Source organism: Melozone crissalis, unplaced genomic scaffold, assembly GCF_028551555.1.
Source record: "Melozone crissalis strain CALT ecotype California unplaced genomic scaffold, PUWL_Pcris_2 ptg000006l_1, whole genome shotgun sequence".
Classification (NCBI taxonomy): Eukaryota; Metazoa; Chordata; class Aves; order Passeriformes; family Passerellidae; genus Melozone; species Melozone crissalis.
In genome coordinates this window covers 6,967,261-6,991,920 of record NW_026535784.1, presented here as the reverse complement: position 1 = coordinate 6,991,920, position 24,660 = coordinate 6,967,261, and the positions used below count along the sequence as shown (strand labels likewise).

The following is a 24,660-nucleotide window of genomic DNA, read 5'->3' as shown; positions in this document are numbered from 1 at the left end:
CAGCAGCATCCAGCCAGCTGGTCTCTTATGCAGCCGCAGCAGGGAGCTCACAGTATAAGCTGCTTAGAAGAGATTCCAGTAATCTTTTGTAACTTCCTGTATTACTCTCCAACCAGACAGTTTTGCCTCTTTCAGCACATTAAGGACATGCCATTGATTCTGTGCTTCATTAAACGGTCATTAGGTGAGGGGAATATCAAAATTTAAATGACTGAGAAAAAGAGGTTTGATAGGTCATCCATGTAAGCCCATGTTAACAGTTAATGTTCTAAGAGTAGTTTATAATCTTACCAATTGCAAGTGTTGCTAAAAATAAGACTATGAGAAGCTTTTCTTTAGCTTATGTAAAAGACACATTTGAAGGTAGATAATTTAGTTAGACTTTGTGAATCTGTGCTCAATCATTTCAGGATTAAACCAAACATAAATCGTGGTGAAGAAGAATGCAAGTAAAAACACATTAGTAGTCACCTTGAGATACCATACAGATCAGTATTAGTGATCAAAATCTTAAGGGAGCAATAGTATTGCTTCAACTATTGTTAGCCTTAACCAGATCCTTGATGGTGTGATCACAATTAGTTAAATATTGATTACTGATTTTTTTTTTATTAAAATATTTTTAAAACCCCAACAATGTAAAATGAACTTGCCTTTGACAGCTTACCACTTTGAACTGGGCTGCAGTACTTAGGAAAAGAATGGAGCAATATCTGGCACAACAGTGTTCTGGTGCTATGCAGTAGATACCCTGTTTTCCTCAATCTTCAAGAATCTCAGATTAGCACTTTTTACAGCTACAGTGTACTTTGGAAATATCAAGTATCAATATGAAGCATCAGTGGACAAGGGAAGGGCTGTAGTTTATCAGGACTTCTGTAAAGACTTTGACATGGGCCCCTGCAGCATCCTTCTCTCTAAACTGGGGAGAGATGGGTTTGATGGGTGGACTTAGATGGATAAGAAATTGTTTGGACAGCAGCATCCAGAGGGTAATGGTCAATGGCTAAGAGTCCCAAAGACATCAATGACAAATGGTGTCCCTTGAGGATCTGTGTTTAATGTCCTCATCAATATACAGTGAAAGTTGTCCCTGCCTACAGCAGAGGAATTGGAACTAGATAATATTTAAGATCTTTTGCAACCCAAGACATTCTATGATTTCAGGATTCTATGAAATAAATAAACTGCTTGATGTGCCATACATACACATGCATACACACGCATTTATACATATATCAGATCTTCATATTTAACAATATTTCTTTTAAATTGAGGATATGTTCAAGACAAAAGGGAAAAAAAGTATGAATATTAATCAGTCTTGATGTAGCTGTCTGTTTAAACTCCCAAAGGTTTTAAAATCTGGTTAATTGAAAAGGGAAAAAATGAAAAAAATATTAATAAAGAGTGAACTATTTTAATAATACTGCTCCATAACTTCCTAATACAGTTATCAGTTGTTACAATATTCTTCCATTGAGAGAATAATAGAGTGACTGCTTAAGCATCACTGGAAGGAAGTGAAGTACTGATGTTGCAGAGACACCAATATGAGTGAATTCTATATTTCTGTGAAGCTCATATTTCTTCTGGAGGTTCAAAATAGGTGCAAAGATCTTTCTGCACAGATGACATTGAAAAATTGAGGCCTGAATGTTTCATTGATTTGACGCTTCATCAGTAATAAAGCATGTGTATGGACTGCAACATTGATTAGCTATGCAACATTAATCTTTAAAATATCTATGTGAAGTGGGTGAAGTAGTATCCATGTTACAGCAAGAGCAAAAAGGTTTTAGGAAACTGAGGGCTTGACATTGACAAGCCATCTGAGATTAAAAATAATGAGTTTCTTGTTTCCAGTCTTCCACAGCACCTTGCAGACTGAACAGCTCCACTGTGAAACTAAATGAAAGCCTTAATTGTGGATGTTGTCTACTTAGACTTTAGTTAAGTCTTTGGCACCATTTCCCACAGCATTCTCCTGGATAAAGTGGCTGTTCATGGCTTGGACAGACATATACTTCACTGGGTAAAAGAATGGCTGGATGGCTGGGCCCAGAGGATGGTGAATGAAGTTAAATCCAGTTGGCAGACAGTCACAAATGGTGTTCCCTAGGGCTCCGTATCAGTTGTGTTTAATACTTGTGTTGATAATCTGGATGAGAGGATTAAACTCACTCTCCACAAGTTTGCAAATGACACCATGTTGGGTGGGAGTGTTCATCTGCTGGAGGGTAGATAGGCTCTGCAGAGGGATCTGGACTGGATAGATGGGCTAAGGCCAATGGTATGAGATTCAGCAAGTCCAAGTGCCAGGACCTACACTGACATAACATCCCCAGGCAGTGCTCAGACTTGGGGAAGAATGGCTGGAAGGCTGCCCAGCAGAAGAGGATCTGGGGATGCCAGTAAACAGCCAGGTGAACATGAACCAGCATGTGCCCGGATGGCCAAGAAAACAAATGGTACCTGGCCTGTATCAGCAATAGTGTGGCCAGCATGACCAGGGCAGTGATTGTCCCTCAGTGCTTGCCATTGGTGAGGGCACATCTTGAGTAGTTTGTTCAGTTTTGGATTCCTCTCTACCAAAAAGACATTGGGGTGCTGGAAAGAGTCCAGAGAAGGGTAACAAAGCTGCTGGAGGGTATGGAGCCCAAGTGTGATGAGGAGCAGCGAAGGGAATGGGTTGTTTAGCCTGGAGAAATGGAACTTTGGTGGGGACCTTATCGCTCTTTACACATATCTAAACGGAGATTGTAGTGAGGTAGGGGTTGTCCGTTTTGCCCAGGTGACAAGTGACAAGATGAGAGGAAATTATATCAAATCACAGCAGAGAAGGTTTATTTTGGTTTCTCCATGGTTGTCAAGCAGTGGAACAGGTCACCCAGGGGAGTGGTGGTGTTGCCATCCCTGGAGAAATTTCAAAGACTTACGGATACATTTTTGTAATGGACTTTGCAGTACTGGATTAGATGCTTGGACTTGATGATATTAAAGGTCCGATCCCACCTAACTGATGAGATATTGTATACTTCATCACAGGCAAGGTGTAGGTTACATTTCAGCTAGTCTAGAGAGAGTAGTCAGCCCTGAAGATTAAGCCACAACTTCCTGGGGTTTTTTCCTAACAAATATCTTTCTTGTTTTGAATGAATTAAACACCGTTCTAGAAGTTGCATCAAATAATATTTGATTTTCTTCCCAACACTTTTAATTCCATCAAATAGTCTTCAGCTTTACTTCCATTCACTTTGTCTCAGAGTTTTTAGGATCCTTTTAAAAATCAGTAGTGTATTATACCACTGTTTAATGTGTAGCTATGTACTTCTGTAGTATGTGTAAATAATTATATGAAACAAACAAAACAAAAGGGCACTATTATGAAAAATATTTAAGAAAATGTGTGCTGTTGCATATGTTTGCTTTTGTGTATATATAGTACAGATACTACACATTTGGGATGTAATTTCCATATTTCAACTAAAATTGTAAACACTATTTTGGCAATATTTTAAGTCATTTTCCCCACATTTTGATCCACTTTGCAGGCAAATTGCAGATACATGCAATTATCTTGCTTTATAAACCCTCCTCTCTAGCTAATGTCATAAATTATTAACATTTCTTGCACTGTTTATATTCACACATTTCCTTTACATATGTTGCTGTTTATACTGTTTTCTTATATTTTTCTATCAAGATACAATAAATCAGAGGTTAGCTGTGCTGTACTCATACAGTATAATTTTGTTATTAATTCATCTAAAAATGCTTCAAAGGCTGGAGAGCTGAAAAAATATAGTTACTGATAAGATTCAAAATTAGGAAAATATGTTCTTATGTGGCAGCAGCATAGTTTGGGTAATTGCCACTATTTAAAAACCATCTTCCAAAGATTACTTTAAAAATCTTTGCTTCCTTAATTAGAAGGGCATTGATTTTTTTTTTTTTACTGGTTTGAAGTTGAATGATGTATTTATATTTTGTTCTTTTACACAACAACTTGGCTATTGCATCAAGATTACATTTGATGATTTCAGAAATCTTTTCCAAGCTTAGTGGAAAACTAAGATTCTAAATCTTTCTTGGAATTTATTCAGACTGCAGCATTTAGCAGTTAATTTAGGACACTTATAAAAGAAAATCCTCTCAGTTCTTGTCTGTTTGTGCTAATGTGTAATAGAAACCTGAGCAATAACAAGATTACAGATATAGAAGAAGGAGCATTTGATGGAGCCTCTGGTGTGAATGAACTATTGCTCACAAGCAATCGCTTGGAAAGTGTTCAACACAAAATGTTCAAAGGACTAGAAAGTCTCAAAACACTGTAAGTATATTTATTTGTGTGATTTTATTCTCCTTTTCTCACAGGTATTTTTCAGAATAATATTGTATCTGTCCTAAAAAATTATTTTGGAGAATTAGATATGGATAATTCACGCATATTTTGGTTTTTATTCCTATTTTACTAGAAGCTATACATTATACTAATTTATTAGTTATTAATTATGGGTATACTGGGTCCTCTAAAGCGATGAAGCAGTTGAGAATGGGTAAACATTCAGCTTCAGAAATGGAAATGGAAATAATCATCAGAGTAACAGAATTTTGCATGGGAATTACACATTTTACGTAATGGAGTCTGATTCATTTCAACTCAACCATTACTGGGAATTTTGCTGGAGGAAGAAATTTTTCTGGTGTGTATTGAAATGTGGGAAATTATTCTCTCCTAAGTAATCTTTTTGTCATTTCAACAGTGAAGGCAAGATTAAAAGCACTATAGCTTGAACTCATTTCATTCTTTCCATGAAGCAATTTAGTTCTTTCCACTCAAAAAATATGTTTATACAATCTACAGCATCTTGGCCTTCTTCAGAGAGCCTGTCCTTCTGATCTGCAGACCAGAGCCAAGATTAAATAGTCTTTGGGGTTTCAGCTGTCCATAGACATTAGGTATTTTAAATAAATCACGTCTACAATTTCTAACCTTGCAGTTAAAGCTGCTAAAATTGTTTAAAGCAGCTAGTCCTAGACAAGAGCAAGGGGGCAAATCACCATCTTTTGGTGGACAGAGAGGAGAACAACAGACTTCAATGCTCTTAAGTTTTAGAGAAATTTGAGAGATTTTAGAATAGCTTAGGATTCTGAAACATGTACTGTCTTAGAGTCAAGATGAGGAGGAATGTTGATTTCACTTGAATGAAATGCTTTTGAATGCAGTAGAAGTGGTTTCTAGAATCTGTCATAAGAAAAATGAAGTGAAAGGGACCTCAAGAGGAGGTAAGCTGGTACAAGCCTTTAGTCTATATAAATAGCAGTTCTGGAGTCGCTGTCCTTTGAAACATGAAGAGAGGGCTGCTGTGTTTTTTTTTTGATTTGGGGAATTTCAATCAGTTTCATTTCTTGTCAATTAAAAATTCATAGTTATTGCTGCTGGTATTGAAAGAAAAAGGAAAAAAACCTGAACACTTAGGGGAAACTGGAGCAAATTACCCAAAGAGGTTGTGGGGTCTCATCTGGAGGTACCCAGAAGCCATCTGGACGCAATCCTGAGTAACTCTCTAGGGAAAAGCTCTAGGGAACCCTGCTTGAGCAGGGCTGCACCAGATGATCTCCAGTGGTCCTTTCCAACCTTACCCATTCTGTGATTCTGTGAAATACCCCTTGCCTCTGTGAAAGCTACCCACCCACCCACCTTTGTCTTCCAGCCTGCTCCACACACACTGCACTCAGTCTCTTCAGTGAGGTGACAGGCAGTTCAGGGGTCACTGCACTGTGGTCCCCTCACTGGCGGCAGCCCCTTTGTGGTCACAGCTCTTGGCCCTCACTCCAGCAGCCACTTCAGCCCTGGTCCCTGCCCAGGCTAAGCTGAAAAATGCTGATCCTTCTTTCTCAGGATGCTGAGGAGCAACAGGGTGAGCTGTGTGGGAAACGACAGCTTCACAGGGCTGAGCTCTGTGCGCCTGCTCTCGCTGTATGACAACCAGATCACCACGGTGGCGCCCGGCTCCTTCGACACGCTGCATTCGCTCTCCACGCTGTGAGTCGCGCTCGCCCTTCACCGTAACCACATTTGCATCTCTGACCTCTGGGGAGCATGTCCCTCACAACTTTGATGGGTGATTTCGCCGCACTTAGTAAAGTTCAGGGATAAAAGCATTTCAAGGAGGCAGTTTTCAGAAATTCTGTTTTCTGGACCATCTTGGGCACATGAAGAGTATGTTTTCATACTCTCTGATACAGTGTTAGACTGGTTTCCAGAAGTGTCTAAGAATGCAGGACAAATATCCTGCTCACACCCCTCATGGAAGCCCACTTATCTAAACCAGGGTAGAAATCCACATTTTGGATAGGTAGCACACAATCACAGCTGATTAGATTACCATGTTGTCAGTCCTTCTGCCCTGTGCCACCCAATTACTAGCTTCAATTTCCTTGGTCTGCTGAGAATCTTAATTTATATGTTTTTTATAAGGAAGCATCAGTCTCTTTTTCTATAAAAAGAAGCATCCTTTTTTTTTAATTTAAATGTGATGTGATTTAATGGAATTTAAAAGAGTAAGCAAAGGTGCCACTCAGTTTCATGAAGTGCTGGTTGTAGGTAGCATCATTCAGGAAAATACTTAATCCCCCTTTTACAAGAGAAGTGACACTTTGCACCCAGTTACTAATTTTGCGTATTAAGGATGACATGTTTATAAATAATGGAGTTGTCAATATGTTTGTGCTGAAGTAAGGAGATGCCAAAAGTACTGAGGCTTTTAGAAGTAAATTCATTTTTGTAACTGGCATGTAATCAGCTTAGCTGTCACTTCGGATAGGAAATTTATTCTCTGGAGCAAATAAAAGATGGAAATCTTGAGATGATAAATTAATGGAATGCCTGTTGTCAGGTTAAAGCTAATAATGTAAAGTAATCAGCCTCCAACTCTATATGGAATTATTGCATTATTGGTTCTGAGTGGCTTGACATGAAGTCAGGTCTTGAACAGTTTTAAATTATTTCTAAACAAGTTGTATCAAGATTCACCACACAGAGCCTAAATTACACCTTTCACCTATGGTTTACACACATCACTTTTTGAAGAACAGTGTTTAAAGTAGTTTTTTTTGAAAATAGAAGTAGAATCCATAGGATGAAAGGATGATGTCATCTGAGATAAACTTTCCTGTGGTTCTCAGAAACCTCTTGGCCAATCCCTTCAACTGCAACTGCCACCTGGCATGGCTTGGAGACTGGCTGAGGAAGAAACGCATTGTGACAGGGAACCCTCGCTGCCAGAAGCCCTACTTCCTCAAGGAGATTCCCATCCAGGATGTGGCAATTCAGGATTTTACATGTGATGATGGTAAGGAAATTAATGTTTGAACCTTTTATAATTTCAGCTTTCACCTAGATAGCTGCATGAATCCCATAGATCCCAAAGTATTGCACTTTAAAGCCCTTCATGCACAGTTTCTGTGTCAGTTTAAAAATTTTCTACTCAATTTTGGATGATCAGCAAGCATGGGCTGTTGCCTCAAAAGTTTTTCTTGCCTATCTTCAGTACTGTAATTAATAATTTAGAAATAGTATAAAATAAAATTGATCAGATGTTGTTTTACAGATGAGAATATTTTCAAACACCGAGGCTTGAATCAAACACACTTTCAGGTGACTTGATCAAATAACATGACATGTTATAGCTTGTGGCTTCATTAAGTCTTAATTAGAAGACATGCTGCTATCTCGCATCTCTCATACATACTTCCATTTACTGCATTACTGGTTTGTCAATTTTCAAGGCTGTATATTTTTTTTAAAAGACTGGTTTAATACTTTTTTAAGTTTATTGTCTTTCATTTCAGGATTTATTCTTTCTTTAATGATTTTTTTTTTCATATAATAGCATTCTTACCTAGTAAAACAGCGTTGTATTAAGTAAAGCATCACCTGAAATGTAAATTCTTGGAATGATGATTTACATAGATGATGTCATTTTTCTTCCTTACCTTGAGATATTGTAATGCTGATATATCAGGATGTCTTGAAGAAAATCCAGGTGGACTATTGCTGCTAATACTGAGGAGACATTTATTAGCAGTCTTAGCATCTGTTTGTTTTTATTAACCAGGAAATGATGACAATAGCTGTTCTCCCCTGGCCCGCTGCCCTGCAGAATGTACTTGTCTGGACACAGTAGTTCGCTGCAGCAACAAAGGTCTGAAAGCTTTGCCTAAAGGCATCCCAAAAGATGTGACTGAACTGTAAGTGGCATGCTTTATTTCACTTTTATGAAAATTAATGTCTGATTTTTATTGTCAGTGTCAAGAATGAGGGGAAAAGAAAATGAAGAATTGAATTTAGTAGATGTGTTGAAATTTGTTAATCCAATGGTTTATAAAGACTTTCACATTATATTGGGAAACTAGAGGTCAAGTTTGAATTAGCAATGCTTTGTAAGTCCCAAACCACTCTTAAGAACTACCTGTTACTGAAAAGCTTTAAAAATATATGTGTATAAAATTGTAATCACTTTCAGATTTTATATCCCCAGCACTGAACCATTGTATAGCTGTGTGGATATCATGTTACAAGGGGTTAAATTAAGGGCAACAGTGAATCTGATTAATCTCTGGTCATTGCTTAGAAAGAAATGAAGTTCAATTACATGAAAAAGGAAAAAGAAAACAATAACATGAATCTGTTCTCATAATGAACATGTTTTTTATACCTCTTAATCAATACTTTTTACCTCTAAATCAAGCACCTTAATCCTCTAAATCAATGGCCTTCATCTGTGTTGAGGAGTTAAAAACACCTAGACAATGGCTTTATGGTACTAAGGGAGTGAAGTAGGAAAGCTGCTCTCCTGGATTTGTTGCATGTCTAATAAGGGTCTTGTGAGTGAAGTGGCTTCTGGTGTTTGTCTTGGCCACAGTGGTCATAAAGCAGTCAAGTTTAAAATCTCTGTCAGCAGGAGGAAAAGTGCCAGCAAAACTTCAACTCTGAATATGAGAGGAGACTTCAGGCTGCTCAGGGAGCTAGTAAGATGTCCATGGAAGGTACTGAGGTGCATCAGTGCTGGTCAGTTTTTAAGTACCACCTGTTAAGAGCTAAAGAGCAAGCAATTAGAAAATGTCAGAAGCCAAGCAGGTGAGGCAGAAGGCCAGCTCAGCTAAGCAGGATCTTCTGGAGCTAAGGGAAAGATAAAATATGTACATCCAGTGGGTTACTTGGGGGAAATATAGAGGTCCTGCTTGTTACTATAGGAAGAAAATTGCCCCAATTAGAGCTGAAGCTGGCCAGTACTGCTGGGGACATTAGAAAGAGCTTTTTAAAATATCTTAACAGCAAAAGGCAGCCCAGAAATAACACTGCTCCATTTTTCTGTGAATATGGTCACCTCACAAGCAGGGACATAGACAAAGCAGAGATGTTTAATGCTCTCTTCACTTAGGTCTTCAATACCAGTGATCAGCTCTGAGGGTCCCAATGCCCTGAGCTGAAGGACCGTGACTGTGAGAATGATTAACACCCAGCCAAACCCAAACTGGCATAGGATTTGTTGCTTCTTCTGGCTTTCTCTAAGTCTATGGGGCCTGATGAAATTAATCCAAAAATACTCAAAAAGATGGCTGATGCCATTATAAGGCCTCTCTAAAAGATTTCTGTCTGTTCTCGGTAATCTAAAGAGGTCCCAGTCAACTGGAAGCTGGCAAATGTCCCAGTTTTTGAGAAGGGCAAGAGGGTTGACTCTGGTAACTACAAACCAGTCACTTTCACATCAGTATGAAGTAAAATTATGCCAAAAAAAGGTGCTTCTTCAGAGGGTGGTCAGGCACTGGAGCAGGCTCCCCAGAGCAGTGGTCACAGCACCAGGCCTACCTGAGTCCAAGAAGTGTTTGGACGATGCTCTCAGGCTCATGGTGTTACTCTAGGGGCTGTCCTGAGCAGAGCCAGGAGCTGGACTCCATCCTGAGGTGTATTAGGGAAAAGTGTAACCAGTCAAAGGTCAAAGGAAGTGATTCTCCTTCACTGTTCAAGCCTTGTGAGGCCACTTCGGAGCATTGCGTTCAATTCTGGTCTCCACAGTTCAAGACAATAAGTTACTAGAGAGGCAAAAAAGGTGATGAGGGGCTGAGAGTCTCTCCTCAGGCAAGGAGGGACTGTGAGAGCTGGGCCTGGTTAGTGTGGAGAGCCCTGAGATGGGATCCCATCAATAGATACAAATATCTCAAAGGCTGGTGGTGGCACACAGGATGGTGCCCACCAACAGGACAAGGACTAATGGCCATAAAATAAGCCACATGAAGCTGCACCTCAACATGAGGAAGAACTTTTTTATATTGAGGGTGTCAGAGCACTGGAAAAAGCCAAGGAGGTTGTGGATTTTCTCTGCAGACATTCAAAATCCACCTGGATGTGTTCCTGTGTGACCTGCTCGAGGTAACCCTGCCTTGTCAGGGGGTTTGGACTGGATGATCTCCAGAGGTCCTATGCAATGATTCTGTGATTCTTCCAGCTCAGAATATTCTATGATGCAGAGATTATGATAGTTTTGTGATATTGCAAAAATACTGTTTTAATAAAATGTCTTCTTTTTCACATAGGCAGTTTTATAAAATTTGGGCTATTTTATCAACCTATTGAAACATTTTTTTCTATGAGAAAAATTGTCAAGATTGCATTTTATGAAAGATACTATTTGAATATGCAGGTGGACAGCAACAGACATAAAAAAAACCTTGCTACCTTAGGTATTGTTTGAAGATATTACCTGAATGAGTGCTCATAACACCATACAAGCGAACTTTTATGCATTATGAAAGGGAAAATATGAACCTAAAAATTTAGATATTAGTTTATTTTGGTTCTTGATCAAATAGGTCACAATACTGAAAGAAATAGAAATTATTGGCATGAAGAAAAATGTTGGTCTGTGTTACATATGGCAGGTATTTAATAATGTTTCACAATGGCTGGTTGATGTAGTGCTTTTCCAGAAAACATCATAATAATGTTGTGTAAGTAACTAAAAAATTCTACTGTTTTATGGTTTGGTATTATATAGAAGATTCTGAGATGCCCACTATTAGTCTGGTGTTTAACAGCATCTAAAAGTCTTTAGCCATTGATAAATTGAAATTTTTAAGACCCCAAATTAGCACACAGGTATATAGGTATATAAAACCTCAACTTCATTACGTTTTGAGTTTGGTGGTTTATTTTTTTTTCCTCAAAGAGAAGATGACTTTCTTGAATACAATCTGGTATAAATATAATTTGGCAATATAAGGTCATCAATGCAATGTAAAGCAAAGCAGCTAGAGAGAGATACTTTTGGAATTGCAAATGGACCCCTGTGACTGAAAATTCATTTGTTTCTACTTATGTGTGCTTTAGTGTCTAAGCATGCAATTCAGCATATTTTTCAAAAGAATAATGGAGGTGGTTCCTGTTAACAGGAATCAATCCTGATTGATTCTTCCTGCTCATTAGCATGCATGGCTCTTCTAAGACGTACTCTCCATGTGTTTTATAAAATATCATAAAAGTTACTTCATTTGAACAAGAAGGAATTTTTATCAGGCAAGTGGATACTTGTAGTGCTTCAGTTCTAATGAAACTTAGTAGTATCACCTAATGTATCTGTTGATAAAAGAATGTCCTCAGAATACTTACTTCTTCAAAAATTTTAAAAGTTGAGGTTTTTTTAAAATAATTAATTACATAAGCCCGTGCTCTATTCACTATCATTACCATAGTCTTAAGTATAAGGTTTGTCAAGACACATTTTGGATTTGGCAAGCAGCCCTAGAAAGTCATAGTCCAAACAAAAAGAAAAAGAAAGAAAGACAACCTTTTGATTAGATGAAGATAATTTTTTGTGACGTTTAACTGCGTTTCAGCTCATCCATTTAGTCAAGACTGAAGTTTCCAAAGATGCTACAGCATATGTAAAGATACTAAGCTCAAAATAAAACTAAAAATGTCTCTATAGCTCAGGCATGTTGCAAGTACTTGGATGGCAAAAATATCTTCTTTGTATAGGGATAATGAGGGTGTAGTTTCCACTCAGGTTCCAGGAAACATAAGTAATACCACCATCAGCAAAGTCATTTTCCCTAGCTGAGAAACCAAAGACCTTTAATCTTCTTGCCACTATCTGCTTCATTTCAAGCCATCAGGTAAATTCAGCACTTGCTGTAATCTCTGAACTACTTTCCCTGGTTACATGAGGAACCCCTCCACTTGTACTTTGTCATGTCTGGCTGCACACTGGAAGCTCTTAGGCAAGGCTCGTTCCCTTCCTCTGCCTGTGCTGCCGGTGCCAGCGCAGTTTGAGAGCTCTGAACCCATTAACTCTAAGGATGAGAAGGTCTCTTACTGAGAGTTATGAGCATGGAAGAAGAGTGAGCAATATAATACAGGAGCTGTGAACCTACTGAGAGGGGGAAAAAATCTGACTTTTCTAGTGAAAGGTAATTGATTGCTGTCTTCGGTCACTAACGTGCTTCGCAGGAGTAGGACTGTAGCATGGTGTACTGATGTATCATGAAATTTACAGGGATAAATCAAGAAAGGTGACCTGAATCACAGGCATGACAAATGAATTTGCTGTTAGAGATGAAACCAGACCTTGCTGTTTGCAGTGTAAAGGACTACGTGTGCAATGCTGGAGTCTGTTTCTTTTTATGAGAGCTAAAAATCCACACTTAATGTGATTTGCAGAAGTTAGATTTACCTTTTCTCTGTAGGTGTGTGGGGAATGGAGATGATAAAGACCTCATTTTGCAGTCATTTTGAAATAATACAAACTATAATGCAAGAAATATTTTTATTGTGTTACTTCATACAGTAGCATTTGGATTTTAGGCTACAAATCCTCAGTTGTATCTCTAAAAACCAAAATTTGTAAGCAAGTTTTCTTATAAAATGGAAAAGTATGCATTCATTTGCTATTAACTTTACTGTTGGATTCTGACATTAGTGGATGAAGATGCTCCTATTTTAATGAAATATATAATTTTCTTTGTTTTATTTTTCTGATTTAGTTATTTGGATGGAAATCAATTTACCCTAGTTCCAAAAGAGCTTTCCAACTACAAGCATTTGACACTCATGTAAGTAGTTTAAAGCAGCATTCTCTGCTGGAAGTAAAAGCAAAACAAAATACCTTACTCAATTATACCTGCATTTACTTGTAAGAAAAAGCCTGTAAAACGTATCATATCTTTCAGAAAATACCGAACCATTTTTTATAACTGAGGATATTTTATTCTACTTATGACATTCAACATATAATATAGTCAGTCACCTTTTATGAGCATGGGTGTATTATTCCAGTGATTACATCACAAAATAATAAAGCAAAACTTATAGCTGACCTCAAAAGAGACATAAGATCAATTACAATCACGGTAATTGTTTCTCCCACAGTTCATGACCCAAGGAGAGAGCTTGTCTAAAATGCCTTGCTGCCAACTCAATTGCTGACTCACTATGTGATTTTAGGCAAACTCTAGTTGCTCCAAATTTTATTACTTCTACCTCATGGGTTATTTCAATATGATTTCTGTACCTTTTAAGTGTACATTGAGGAAAAACAGGAAGACTATAGATGCAAATGCCTTAATTCCAGCTGTAATTCCATGGTCTTTGTTAGGACTATAAAAATTTACACCAGCTGAGGCTGAACTGTGTTACATTCCGAAAGCAGTTTATGGTTTCATTATAATCAGAATGAAAAGTGAGGGGAGAAACCAAATCTCTTAAATTTCATTTTTCACTGAGTTTAGCACAATTCAAAGACAAGAACTTGATTTCCTTTATTTACCTCATGTTAGACAAAAGATGTCAGTGTCACAAATTTTTGAAAACCCATACTTTCAAAACTTTTTGTATTTTTTAAATAATATTATGAAAAAAACCCCCTTGCAATATTTTCAAGTCTATCCGGTGTAGAACTTGTAGGAAATCTTTGTGAATAGTTTTGGGAATTTATGAATTCATGAATGGTAAATAGAATGCAAATGAGTATTAACAGTCTCCATTTACGAGACCTGCAGGGCACATTATTTTAAAGTTTTCTGTACATTTACTCATACTGCTGTTATGTAGTTGAGAATGTTCCTCAGCTGTGTTTGGGAAAAGAAACCACTGTACATAATCCTGTGGTCAAAAAAGAATTACATACAAGTCTCCTGAGTTCCCGATTAACAAAGTTGTTTATTTTTATCTTTTTCTTTCTCTTTTGAATTCATTTGTCTGTTATAGTTGCCTAATATGCTTATTATGAGTCAGTCATATTTGATACTTTCATGAAAATTTCAAGTGGGGAAATATGTATATTGCATACCTATTCAGCAGTGCTCTGAAGTTAATATATCAAGGTTCCCCCTAAAAATAAGGGCAGTATTTCACCACAAAATACATGAAACAATACTGAAATAGTCAACACAAAATGAGAAGTAAAGCACAATACAAGAATAAAGAACTGACAGTATTCACATTTAATCAGCATCTTTGAAGCTACCAGCATACCACTATGGCTTCCATCATAATTATGTTTAAGATTTTATTCATTAGAATTTCGAACAAAGACATTAAGGCTTTTACTGTAAATCTAAGTTCTTTATAATAATAGCTCTGAGCTTTGATGTCTTCATCATATAAGTGTTAAGTAGAGTATTAAATGATATTTACTTAGGTGTCATAAGGGACATGACTAGAATGACTTCCACTTTAAAACATCACTTTCATTTTTGTGCTTGAGTTTATGAAGTATTGCATTATTAACTTGGTAGCATGATGAGCATTGTATTAGAATGCATTGCACTGCTTTTTCATCTGTGTTGAAATGGAAATGCTTTTTATTTGTCAAGCTAAACACTTGCTGGGCTTGTATATGGCATGTGAAAATAAAAGCAGGTGCTGCTTTAAATAGTTATATCAATGATAATACTACTTCTACTAATGAAAATGTGTCTGTTTAACTTACAGTGTTTTGGGACTGGGGCAGTCATTTTAAGGTCTGAATTTCTGAATTTATTTTTTAGAGATTTAAGTAACAACAGAATCAGCACTCTTTCTAATCAGAGCTTCAGCAACATGACTCAGCTGCTCACCTTGTAAGTTTAAACATGTAACAGTGACTCTTTGGAAGCATTACAGTGGGGTTCTTGTCTTGGAAAGAAAGGGTGTTTAGTTGACATTAAAACTTGCTTGGTTTGGAGGCTGTAAAATAACTTGTTTCCTAACTAGCTATGTGTGCAAAAGCTGCTTTTGGTCATGCTCTGCATAGTTCACTGAATAACTGATTCACTTGCTGACAGCATTTTGTATATTTTCAGAATTCTTAGTTACAACCGCCTAAGATGTATTCCTGCACGGACTTTTGATGGGTTGAAATCACTTAGGTTGTTGTAAGTATTTTTTTTAATCATTGCTATTTTCCACAATTTTAATTTGTATACAGAAGAGAACAGAACCATAAGAAGTTAGCAGATTATAAAACCTATCAAATATTTCAGAAGTGATAATTATGTAGCCTTAAAAATCTAAGACATGCACTTTTTACTTTTCTCATTTTTAATGGCAGCTGTATTACTTTTTTGTGTTATGTTCTTCCTTGTTAAAAGCATTAAAGTCTAGCAAAAATGCCATATGCATAAATTTCTCCAGTATATATCGGGGGGGTTGCAGTTGAATTTTAAAGATATTTATTGCAACAGTAAATTTCTTTGACTTGTTTTATTTAATGTAGGAGTATTTCCAAAGCCATGATGTCATTATTAAGTATTGAAAATCAATAACTTTCCTTTTTGATTGCAAGAAAACTTTCCATTTTACCACTAGGAAAAACACAGGGGCACAAAAATGGACACAGGAATATAAAGAACAGTCTCATTTACAGTTTTAGTTTGTCATTAAGAAGAAAGCCTTCAAAAATTCCTTTTCAAAAGCCCATAACAGAACATGTAATTTTTGCCTCCATGTGGGTCATTTATAAACATTTAAATACTTAGTTGGACTAAATAGCTAAAGTATGGCATTATTTAAGTGCACTTTCATAACTTCAGTTATTCAATAACAATATGGATAATTTCAAGAACTGTAATTCTGTATATGTTAGATATTCAGGTAAATGAATTAATTTATAGAAAAGAAGAGATACTTTTCATAGAACCACAGAATCAGCTGAGTTGAAAGGAACCTACAAGGATCATCGGTCCAACTCCTGGCCCTGCACAGCATCATCCCCAAGAGTCACACCATGTGCCTGAGAGCATTGCCCAAATGCTTCTTGAGCTCCATCATTCTTGGTGCTGTGACCCCTGGGGAGCCTGTTCCAGTGCCCAGACACCTTCTGGTGGTGGGGTGAAGAATCTTTTCCTAATACCCAATCTAAACCTCCCCTAACTCAGCTTTGTTCCCTTGGGTGCTGTCACTGGTCACCAGAGAGAAGAGATCGGTGCTTGCCCCTTCTTTTTCCCTCAAGAAGAATTTACAGACTGCAATGAGGTCTCCCCTCAATCTCCTCCAGGCTGAACTACCAAATGAGCCTCCTGTTCACAGAGCTTCCTCTGAAGGCCCTTCACAGCACCATTAGTCTTCTTTGGACAGTCTGTATTAGCTTCCCATCTTTCTTATACTGTGGCACCCAAAATTGCAATTTTCAAGGTGAGGCTGTCCCAGCCCAGAGCAGAGCAGGACAATCCCCTCCCTTGCCCAGCTGGCCATGCTGTGCCTGATGCCCCCCAGGACAGGGCTGGCCCTCCTGGCTGCCAGGGCACTGCTGGCTCATGTTCAACTTCCCACTGACCAGGACGCCCTGTGCCTTTTCTGGCACTGCTTTCCAGCATCTCATTCCTCAGTTTGAATCTACATCCAGGATTGCCCCATGCCAGGTGCAGAATTCAGCACTCGCCCTTTTTAAAATTCATGTGGTTGGTGAAACCAGCAGGTTTTCTACAAAAGAGATCCCAGTAGTGATGCTTAATGAAGTCTTTAATTTTATACCTCTACTATCAAATTTGGACAAAAAATGTTACTACTTTTATTAACAGTCAATGTCTGTCTGTTCTATGAATCCATGAAAGATTAAAAAGATCATATGAACATAATCAATGCATATTTCAGGGAGATGCTGAAAAAATCAGAAACTCTTTTGCTATCTGCTATCTCTAAATCAAACTGTTACTTTGCATAACTGTGCCTACTTTTATCAACTTTTATTTTTCAATTTTAAAATAATTACATTATTTCTATTTCTTATGAAAATCCAGGATGAAAAAAATCAATGTAAAAAATATATGTGAAAAGATGAAAACTGTTGAAAAAGAGGAAATTTGAGAAGTTAACCTGATGATTTTTTTATGCATTGATATTGTTGTGTTTCTTCTCTCTTTAAGGTCTTTACATGGCAATGATATTTCTGTTGTTCCTGAAGGAGCCTTTAATGATCTTTCAGCATTATCACACCTGTGAGTATTCAGCTTGTATACTGTATTTTTTTTTGTTTTTGGTTATGCTTAGCCAAGTTCATAGAGCCAAACAAAGATATAATGCAAAGTTCTCTGGAAGAAGCTCGTGTAGAGGATGGCCCCTGGCCAGAGAGCAGCTCAGCAGAGAAACTCTGGGCCTGCTGCTTGGGCTGCAAGTTGAACTTGTCTGCCCTGTGTCCTTATGGCAATGAAGGATAAAGACACTGGGCTGAATTTGAAAGTGAGCAGCCAGGGGTTTGAGGATACTGACCACTGCTTTCTGCTTGGCCCTCCTAGGGCCACATCTGGGCTGTGTGTCCAGTTCCTCCAGTACAAAGCAGATGTTTATGAGCTACAGCAAATCCAGCGGAGGGGCAAGCAGGGTGGGAGGTGGCTTGATCAACTGAGCTGTAAGGAGAAGCTACAGGAACTGGGCTTATCCAGCCTGAAGAAAGGGATGCCAAGGAGAGACCTAAAACTCTTCAAGCCTCTAAGGATTACAGCAATGATGGAGACTCAGAGGTGCACAGTGAAGAATCAGAGTAAAGCATCAAAACCTGCAACAAGGGAAATTTGATTGAACATAATGAAAAATTCTTCACTGTGAGGATGATTCAGCAGGAGAATCTCCATCCCTGGAGATTTTCAGAGCTCAGATGGAAACATCTGAGCAGCCCTGATTACCAAGGTAGCCCTGCTTTGTGCAGGAGGTGAGAAATGGATGAAAATTATTCTATGATTCTCTGTCAGGGTCTTGGTGACACTAAACATGTCACATCTGATTTCAGAACATAATTTGAGACAATAGTTTTCCGGTTTTTAATTTTCATTCGGACCCTAAATTAGAGCAAGCTACCTTCTGCAAATGTTGTGGTGTTTTTGGAAAATTAGGACTTTGAGGAGTATGTTGACTAGTGCCTTTAGATATATCTGGGCACTTAAGTTTCTGAACAGCAGCAGTTGTCAAAAAATTATCTGTTTCTCATTTAGTATTATCCATTTACATTTAGCTCTCAGAAATTTCATTCTGATTAAGCTTCCAGTCATTGAAAATACATTCAAATGCTACTAGTAAACCAGTTTATCTGCATGAAATATCCGTAAAATTTGGATAGATTTGATTGTTGCTGGTACTGTTTTCTTAATGGATACTAGTTATCCTTGTTAATGTTTTGATTTTAGCAGAACAATTGTGTTAGTTCAGGCTGACATCCACTTTTGCAAATACAGAATGGACAAATTCTAGGTATTTCTGCTTGCATGGGAAGTTCCCTTGTTACTAAGTTTCCTTTTTTAATTGCTCTGACTTAAGCCTGACAAATATGTGTATTTTCTTGAGTACAGCTTGAATGTATTAAAAAGTTAAAATGAGAGGGCTTTCTGCTCAGTGAGGCAGAAAAGAGTGTTTCAGCTCTGGTGGTTCCTACTGCCTTTGCTTGCCAAAGACTTTCTTGTATCTCTAGAAGACCCACTGATTCAAAGCTGTGGAAAGCCCTGAAATGTCTGGAGAAGAGGATGTTCTAATACAGCCATCTGATAGTGTTTGCACATGTTGAGATTATCTGTTAAAAGTTCCATGATTACTTTATTTCTTGAAAGGAACATGAGTACATCTTTACAGAATAGCACAAGGCTTCAATCCTCCAAATTAACTACACAATGTCTCATTGTTTTCAGAGTTTTAAGAGTATTTCCAGTTTATAGCAGAGAAAATAAACAGTTAAAAATCTGTTACAGAAATTAATTCTGAAGATCTCTGGCTATTTTTTTTTTAATTAAAAAAAAGTCGCAAGGATCCTTATTTAAAGAAATGGATTTACTTTCATAATGAAGCAATTCTTATGTAACTACCACAAAGCTAGGATAATGTGGTTTTATTTACTTATGCAGCAGAAAACTCTTAGAGAATTCTGCACATATTTGTGAGTTCAGTGAGACAGCTCCAAAGAGGAAATAATTAAATCCAATTTGGAAGCTTAGAAACAGATGGTTTGTACCAGCCTGAGAGCCATAAACAGAAAAGGAGAAATATCAGGGCAGAATTCTGTGGATTTTTCTTGACTGCTTCAGAAGACATACTTTATTCTTGTTATCTTGTTAAATTGCCCAGGATCAGTTTCTCTCTGCTCATGCAGCTGATCTTCACTGTCACAAACCAACAGTGAAACAGATCTAGTTGGTATTAGCTCACCAAAGCTCACACATAGTTCTTTTAAGAATATCTACATTTCTGGACTATGTTTCTACTAAAACTATCACTTCTTCATCTAGAACCCAAATCCAAACAGTAGTGCTGTAACAGTATTTTTGTTGTGGAGAGCAGGTTTGTGTTCTGAATGGTTTTTGCCAGCCCATTTTCTGGCTTCTTTTTTAAAAAGCAGCCATTTAAAACTTGATTCCCTTCTTTATTTGTCTTTTTTTCCATAGGGCTATTGGTGCAAATCCTCTCTATTGTGATTGTAATATGCAGTGGCTATCTGACTGGGTCAAATCAGAATACAAAGAACCTGGTATTGCACGTTGTGCTGGTCCTGGAGAAATGGCAGATAAACTTCTTCTCACAACTCCCTCTAAGAAATTTACTTGCCAAGGTACTGTTGTTGTTTTTTTCTCTTCAAAGTGTCAATTTTTAATTTTTACAAATAGTTGAGCTGCGAATTACAAGTCTTTTGTACTGAAAATACATTTATTATAGCATCCTAACTCAGCCTTTTCACTTTTACTCATACTTAAGGATATAGCCCTTGGTTCCATTTAGGAAATGTATTTATTTTAAAGATTTTAATTCATATCTCTTTTAAAATAAATAGAGAAAAAAGTATTTGGACTTGCAGTACAGTATTCCTCATGATGTGCCTAGTACATTGGATGTACACAGGTACTGTGTTTTGCCTCAGTTATGAATAGAGTTTAAACATCTGTACTTTCCTCAGTATTTTTCCTGCAAGCTGTTCACCATAAAAACTGTAAATACATCAGTAATCTTTGCAGTTTGCTATTAAATGTAAAATATGTCCCTGATATTTCAGACAAAAGCACAAACCAAGCCATACCAAAAACAAACCAAGCTAAAAGTAGATAAAGGAATGTGATAACCACTATAGAGGTCTTGATCTAAAATGTTGTTAAATGGGCAGGTGTCCCAGGGCATTTAATTCCATGTTGGTACCAGTGTTGCTGGCATTTATATCACAACTTATATTATTGTCTGTTAATTTGTAAGTTCATTTTCTGAACTGTGCTATTACTTTTTAGAAAAGTACCCTTTTGCTTACATCAAGCGAGGACTTGTTTTGTTAACTGTTAAATCTTACTGTATTCCAGTGATTTATCCCTTAAATATTTTGAAAATGGAGAAATCTTCTACTGTGACTTCATTTTTTGTGGTCCTGATTTAAAAACATTGAAACTCCAATTTAAAAAAAAAAAGTGTTCTTATATTTCTAAGCCATTGCTGAGCTCATTGCGATTTCTGAGGCATCAGATGAATAGGATCTTTAGTCTTGTAGAAGTAACTTATTCTCAGTGTCTAGGTAATTGTGAAGCTGTTGTGACTTATTCATCTTTTAATGTATCTTCAAAGATGAACTTTATCCCTTTGTCATTTTGTTCTTAAAAAAGCAAAGCAGTGGGACTTTGTCAGAGTTTGTCTTATCCAAAGTTGTTCTTTACTGCATATTTAATCTATTCAGTCTTTTCTCTTTAGACTTCCTGTCAAAAACCTTTTTTTTTTTTTTTTTTTCATATAAATACCACTGGAAGCCATCTTCTTACTTGTGATGCCAGTGAATTTTTTTTTACCTCTGAATCCCTCTTGAAGCAGTACATCTCTGAGGTCATGGCAGTGCTCATTGCATATGACACTCATCTGTTGAAAAATCTCAGCCTCATTTTAGATAGGACATTTGCTGGCCCATCTGATCATTCTTTACCAGTGTCCACTGAACCATATTGCAGAAATGCTTTTATTGCACACTGGCGTAGGGACAAGTGAAGGAATATTTGCATGGATATGAGGAACCTGTTTAGTTATTCTCTAGCTTTGTCAGTTTTACAAACTGTATCCCATCACTCTACAATCATTGTTACATTTCTGTCAGACAATCCAGAAATTATATTATTCCCTCTTTCCCATCCAAAAAGGTCCTTTATATGATTGTGCAGGGTAAGAGCTGTGTATTTGTTTCACTTCCAAGAGTGGAGATCTGGTGTTATGGATATCTTTGAAAAAAAATAGTTTTCCTGCCACTGTCCTATGAAGATGCTCATAATTACAGATTGCACATGAACAGCTTTTCAATGGCATGATGGCCATATAAGGCATTCTGAGTCTGTTGCTCAAAGATAAGTAATTTTGTCTTTTGCTTAAAAGTGAACTGCTGAATAATAGAAATTAGGAAGATGCTGTGTTCCTATTAGAACCAAAATTTTTGCCTATGAAGAAAAGGGCTGTTTTCAGAATATCTGTTGATGGTCTGCTGCTGTATATGTATTTACAGGAAAAGAGTAATGTGTAATTCCCTCTTATCACTATCTGTGGATTCAATTGATAATGAATTGGGTGCTTGAATTTTACCTACATAGTGAATAGTTCCCAGTGAAAATGGCATTTCACATTGAAGTCTCATCTCGGTCATAAAGCTCAAAAAAATCACTTTACCTTACTCTAATTTTGTGAATTCTTTTACTGCAGGAATCATCCATTAATATTTTCTCCTTCCAGTTATTTTCCTACATTTGTGGGTGGGGTTTTTCTTTCCTTTTTTTAATGTGGCCTCTAACAGCTTCTCAATATTTTACCTCTTTATCATCCTTGCCCTGCTTCTAGAGATTCCAGGGCCTTGTGGTTTTCTGATACCAGGTAAGGTTATAAGTAGATCTGGAATGGGTGATCTGCTTAAGAACCTTCTGACCTTCCTTTTGTGTACCTCAAGCAGAATTCTTTCCTAAGACACGCATGCGTACTGTTTGTTTCCCCTGTGATGAATTTACAGATGATTATTGATGATACATTGTTTGGTATATTGTGTGAGCAGTTTTTTTATTTCAAAAGTCTGGGTTTAAAATCTGAGTTATCTAACTGAAATTATTACTTCCATTGCATTGTACTAAAATTGGTGATTTCATTAGCAGTGTAAATACTGCTTTAGAGGCCATATGCAAGAGAGGAGTCAAAAAATGTCAGAGCTTAGTTTTTCTTGCAACAAGTTTCTTTAGAAGCTGGTTTGAGAGTGTTTGTGTCATGGTTTTTCTTAAAACATCTTAGCTATGTGTATATATCTATGTCAATAAAATACTGTTAGTTTTCCTTGGTTTACAAAAGAATTTTTTTTCTCAGGGCTTACTCAAGAACATAGATGTCTACAATTTGAAAACTTAAACTAGCCAAAAGGTTATAAACCACATTCTTTTTCACATACAAGTCTTTTAACAGGTGCAAGCAGGAAGAATAAAGGAAAAGTATAGTGAAAATGAAAATAGGTTCCAAAATACCTTTACATTTTTTTTTATCTTAAAACTGAAGAATGATAAATCAGACTATTACTTTATATTGCATACTACATATACATTCATTTGAAAGAAATAAAGTACAAAATCTGATAATGTTGCTTACTCTCTTGTTGAGACTTAGGTTCTCATTTTCTGTCTCTGTTTTGGAAGTGAAATTTAGAGTGCTAATCCATTTGGGAACAAAAGCTTAGTTACTGAATGTTTTTTAATTTGTGCCAATTAATTAGCATTTTATTGTATGAAAAGTTGAAAAGAGGATATAATATTCAGAATAAATAGAAGGAAGGATTGACTCCCAAGGTACAGCACAGTATTACAAATTTTTGTGCCTCTTTCACTTAATTTTTTTAACAGAACCTCTTAATATACTCAATAATCAGCAATAGTCCGGAGTACAGTCCGGACTTTCTAGATGTTGATTCTATGGTTTTTTTTCAACTTTTCTACCTCTTCTGTGCTCTGATCTAACATACTTTGACCAGGTATAAATTTCTCTTTCAAAATAATGTAATGAAGAGAAAAAAACAATGGTCCTTACAGATTATGGTTTTGGCAGTAAGCACCTCATCACATATTACGGTGTTCTGCTTGCATGCTGTGACACAGAAGGATACCAGCAACTGCAGATTGAAAGAAAAAAAAAAAAATTTAAAATGTCACTCGCTCTTTGTCTAATACTCCCCACTGGATCCTTACAATCACATAGCTTCCTTCCAGGCCAGCTCCTTTACAATTAATGTGAGATTAATTTGCAAAGAAAATTAAGAAAGTTAAGCAATCTAAGTTTAAAAATAGAATAAATCCCTCTATTTAAGCAAAGCCCTTTTAGCTTTGAAAACTCTGCAGTTTGGCTCATTTTGTGTAAAACCTGTTACAGAGCAATCGTGCATTTGCTGTAGTAGGCCCCAGGAGTTTGGAATTTTTTTCCCATTTGGAAGAAATCACTGTTCCTTCAAAGTTGCAGTTCATCTTTGGATAACAGGAGCTTTTTTAATAGGACAAATCTGAATCAAACTGAAGGCAGTATTGTCATCAGGCTATAGAGCTGGGGATAGAGAATGTATCTTCATTCTCTTAATTGGCATTTGACAGAGTCACCCACTTTCTCTTACAGTAATCAAACTTCACAAAAATTATGAAAATTAGTCATTATTCATACACAGGTGTTTTCTAACTTCTAACAAGTAAGCAGTGATTTCTTCAGTTGTTTGACCAAAAACAAAAAAAAAGAAACAAAAAAAAAAAAAAAAACCCTGGAAAAGATGGTTCCTGACTTGAAAATTCACCATGAAGTGGTTGTAAAACCAGGAAACTACAGAGAAAGAAAACCTACAAAATGTTTGTATAACAGAGATAAGATTTGTGTACATCAAAGCTCAAGTCTGGGTTCTGAAACTTAGGGTTTTGTCTATTTCCATTTCTGATTTCTTTCATTAAAATCATTAATAGAAGAAGCTAGACTGCAAGCATGGTTTGCGCTCTTCACTTGCACATAGGTTTGAGGCACAGCCTACATGTTTTGTGGGCTCAGCTAACACAGTAATGCACAGAGCTGTGGCTGACCCATAAGGAAGAAAGACACAGTATAGAGCTATATATAGAGCAATTTACATTACAGTTTGCAGGTGTTCAAGGAATTGACAGTAATTTTACCTTTTCATTTCGCCATCT

General features: G+C 36.9%; 1 protein-coding gene across 5 annotated transcripts in view; it reads left to right on the top strand.

Annotated features, from left to right (window-relative positions):
- SLIT2 (slit guidance ligand 2) overlaps window positions 1-24,660 on the top strand; it is a 255,843-nt gene that overhangs the window by 199,419 nt on the left and 31,764 nt on the right. For all 5 annotated transcript variants that reach the window (XM_054294159.1, XM_054294145.1, XM_054294144.1 and 2 more), the window contains 9 exons: window positions 4,190-4,333; window positions 5,906-6,049; window positions 7,192-7,358; window positions 8,124-8,256; window positions 13,048-13,116; window positions 15,052-15,123; window positions 15,346-15,417; window positions 17,407-17,478; window positions 19,906-20,069. In XM_054294159.1, the coding sequence (XP_054150134.1) occupies window positions 4,190-4,333; window positions 5,906-6,049; window positions 7,192-7,358; window positions 8,124-8,256; window positions 13,048-13,116; window positions 15,052-15,123; window positions 15,346-15,417; window positions 17,407-17,478; window positions 19,906-20,069 (1,037 nt within the window). The remainder of the gene's footprint in view (window positions 1-4,189; window positions 4,334-5,905; window positions 6,050-7,191; window positions 7,359-8,123; window positions 8,257-13,047; window positions 13,117-15,051; window positions 15,124-15,345; window positions 15,418-17,406; window positions 17,479-19,905; window positions 20,070-24,660) is intronic.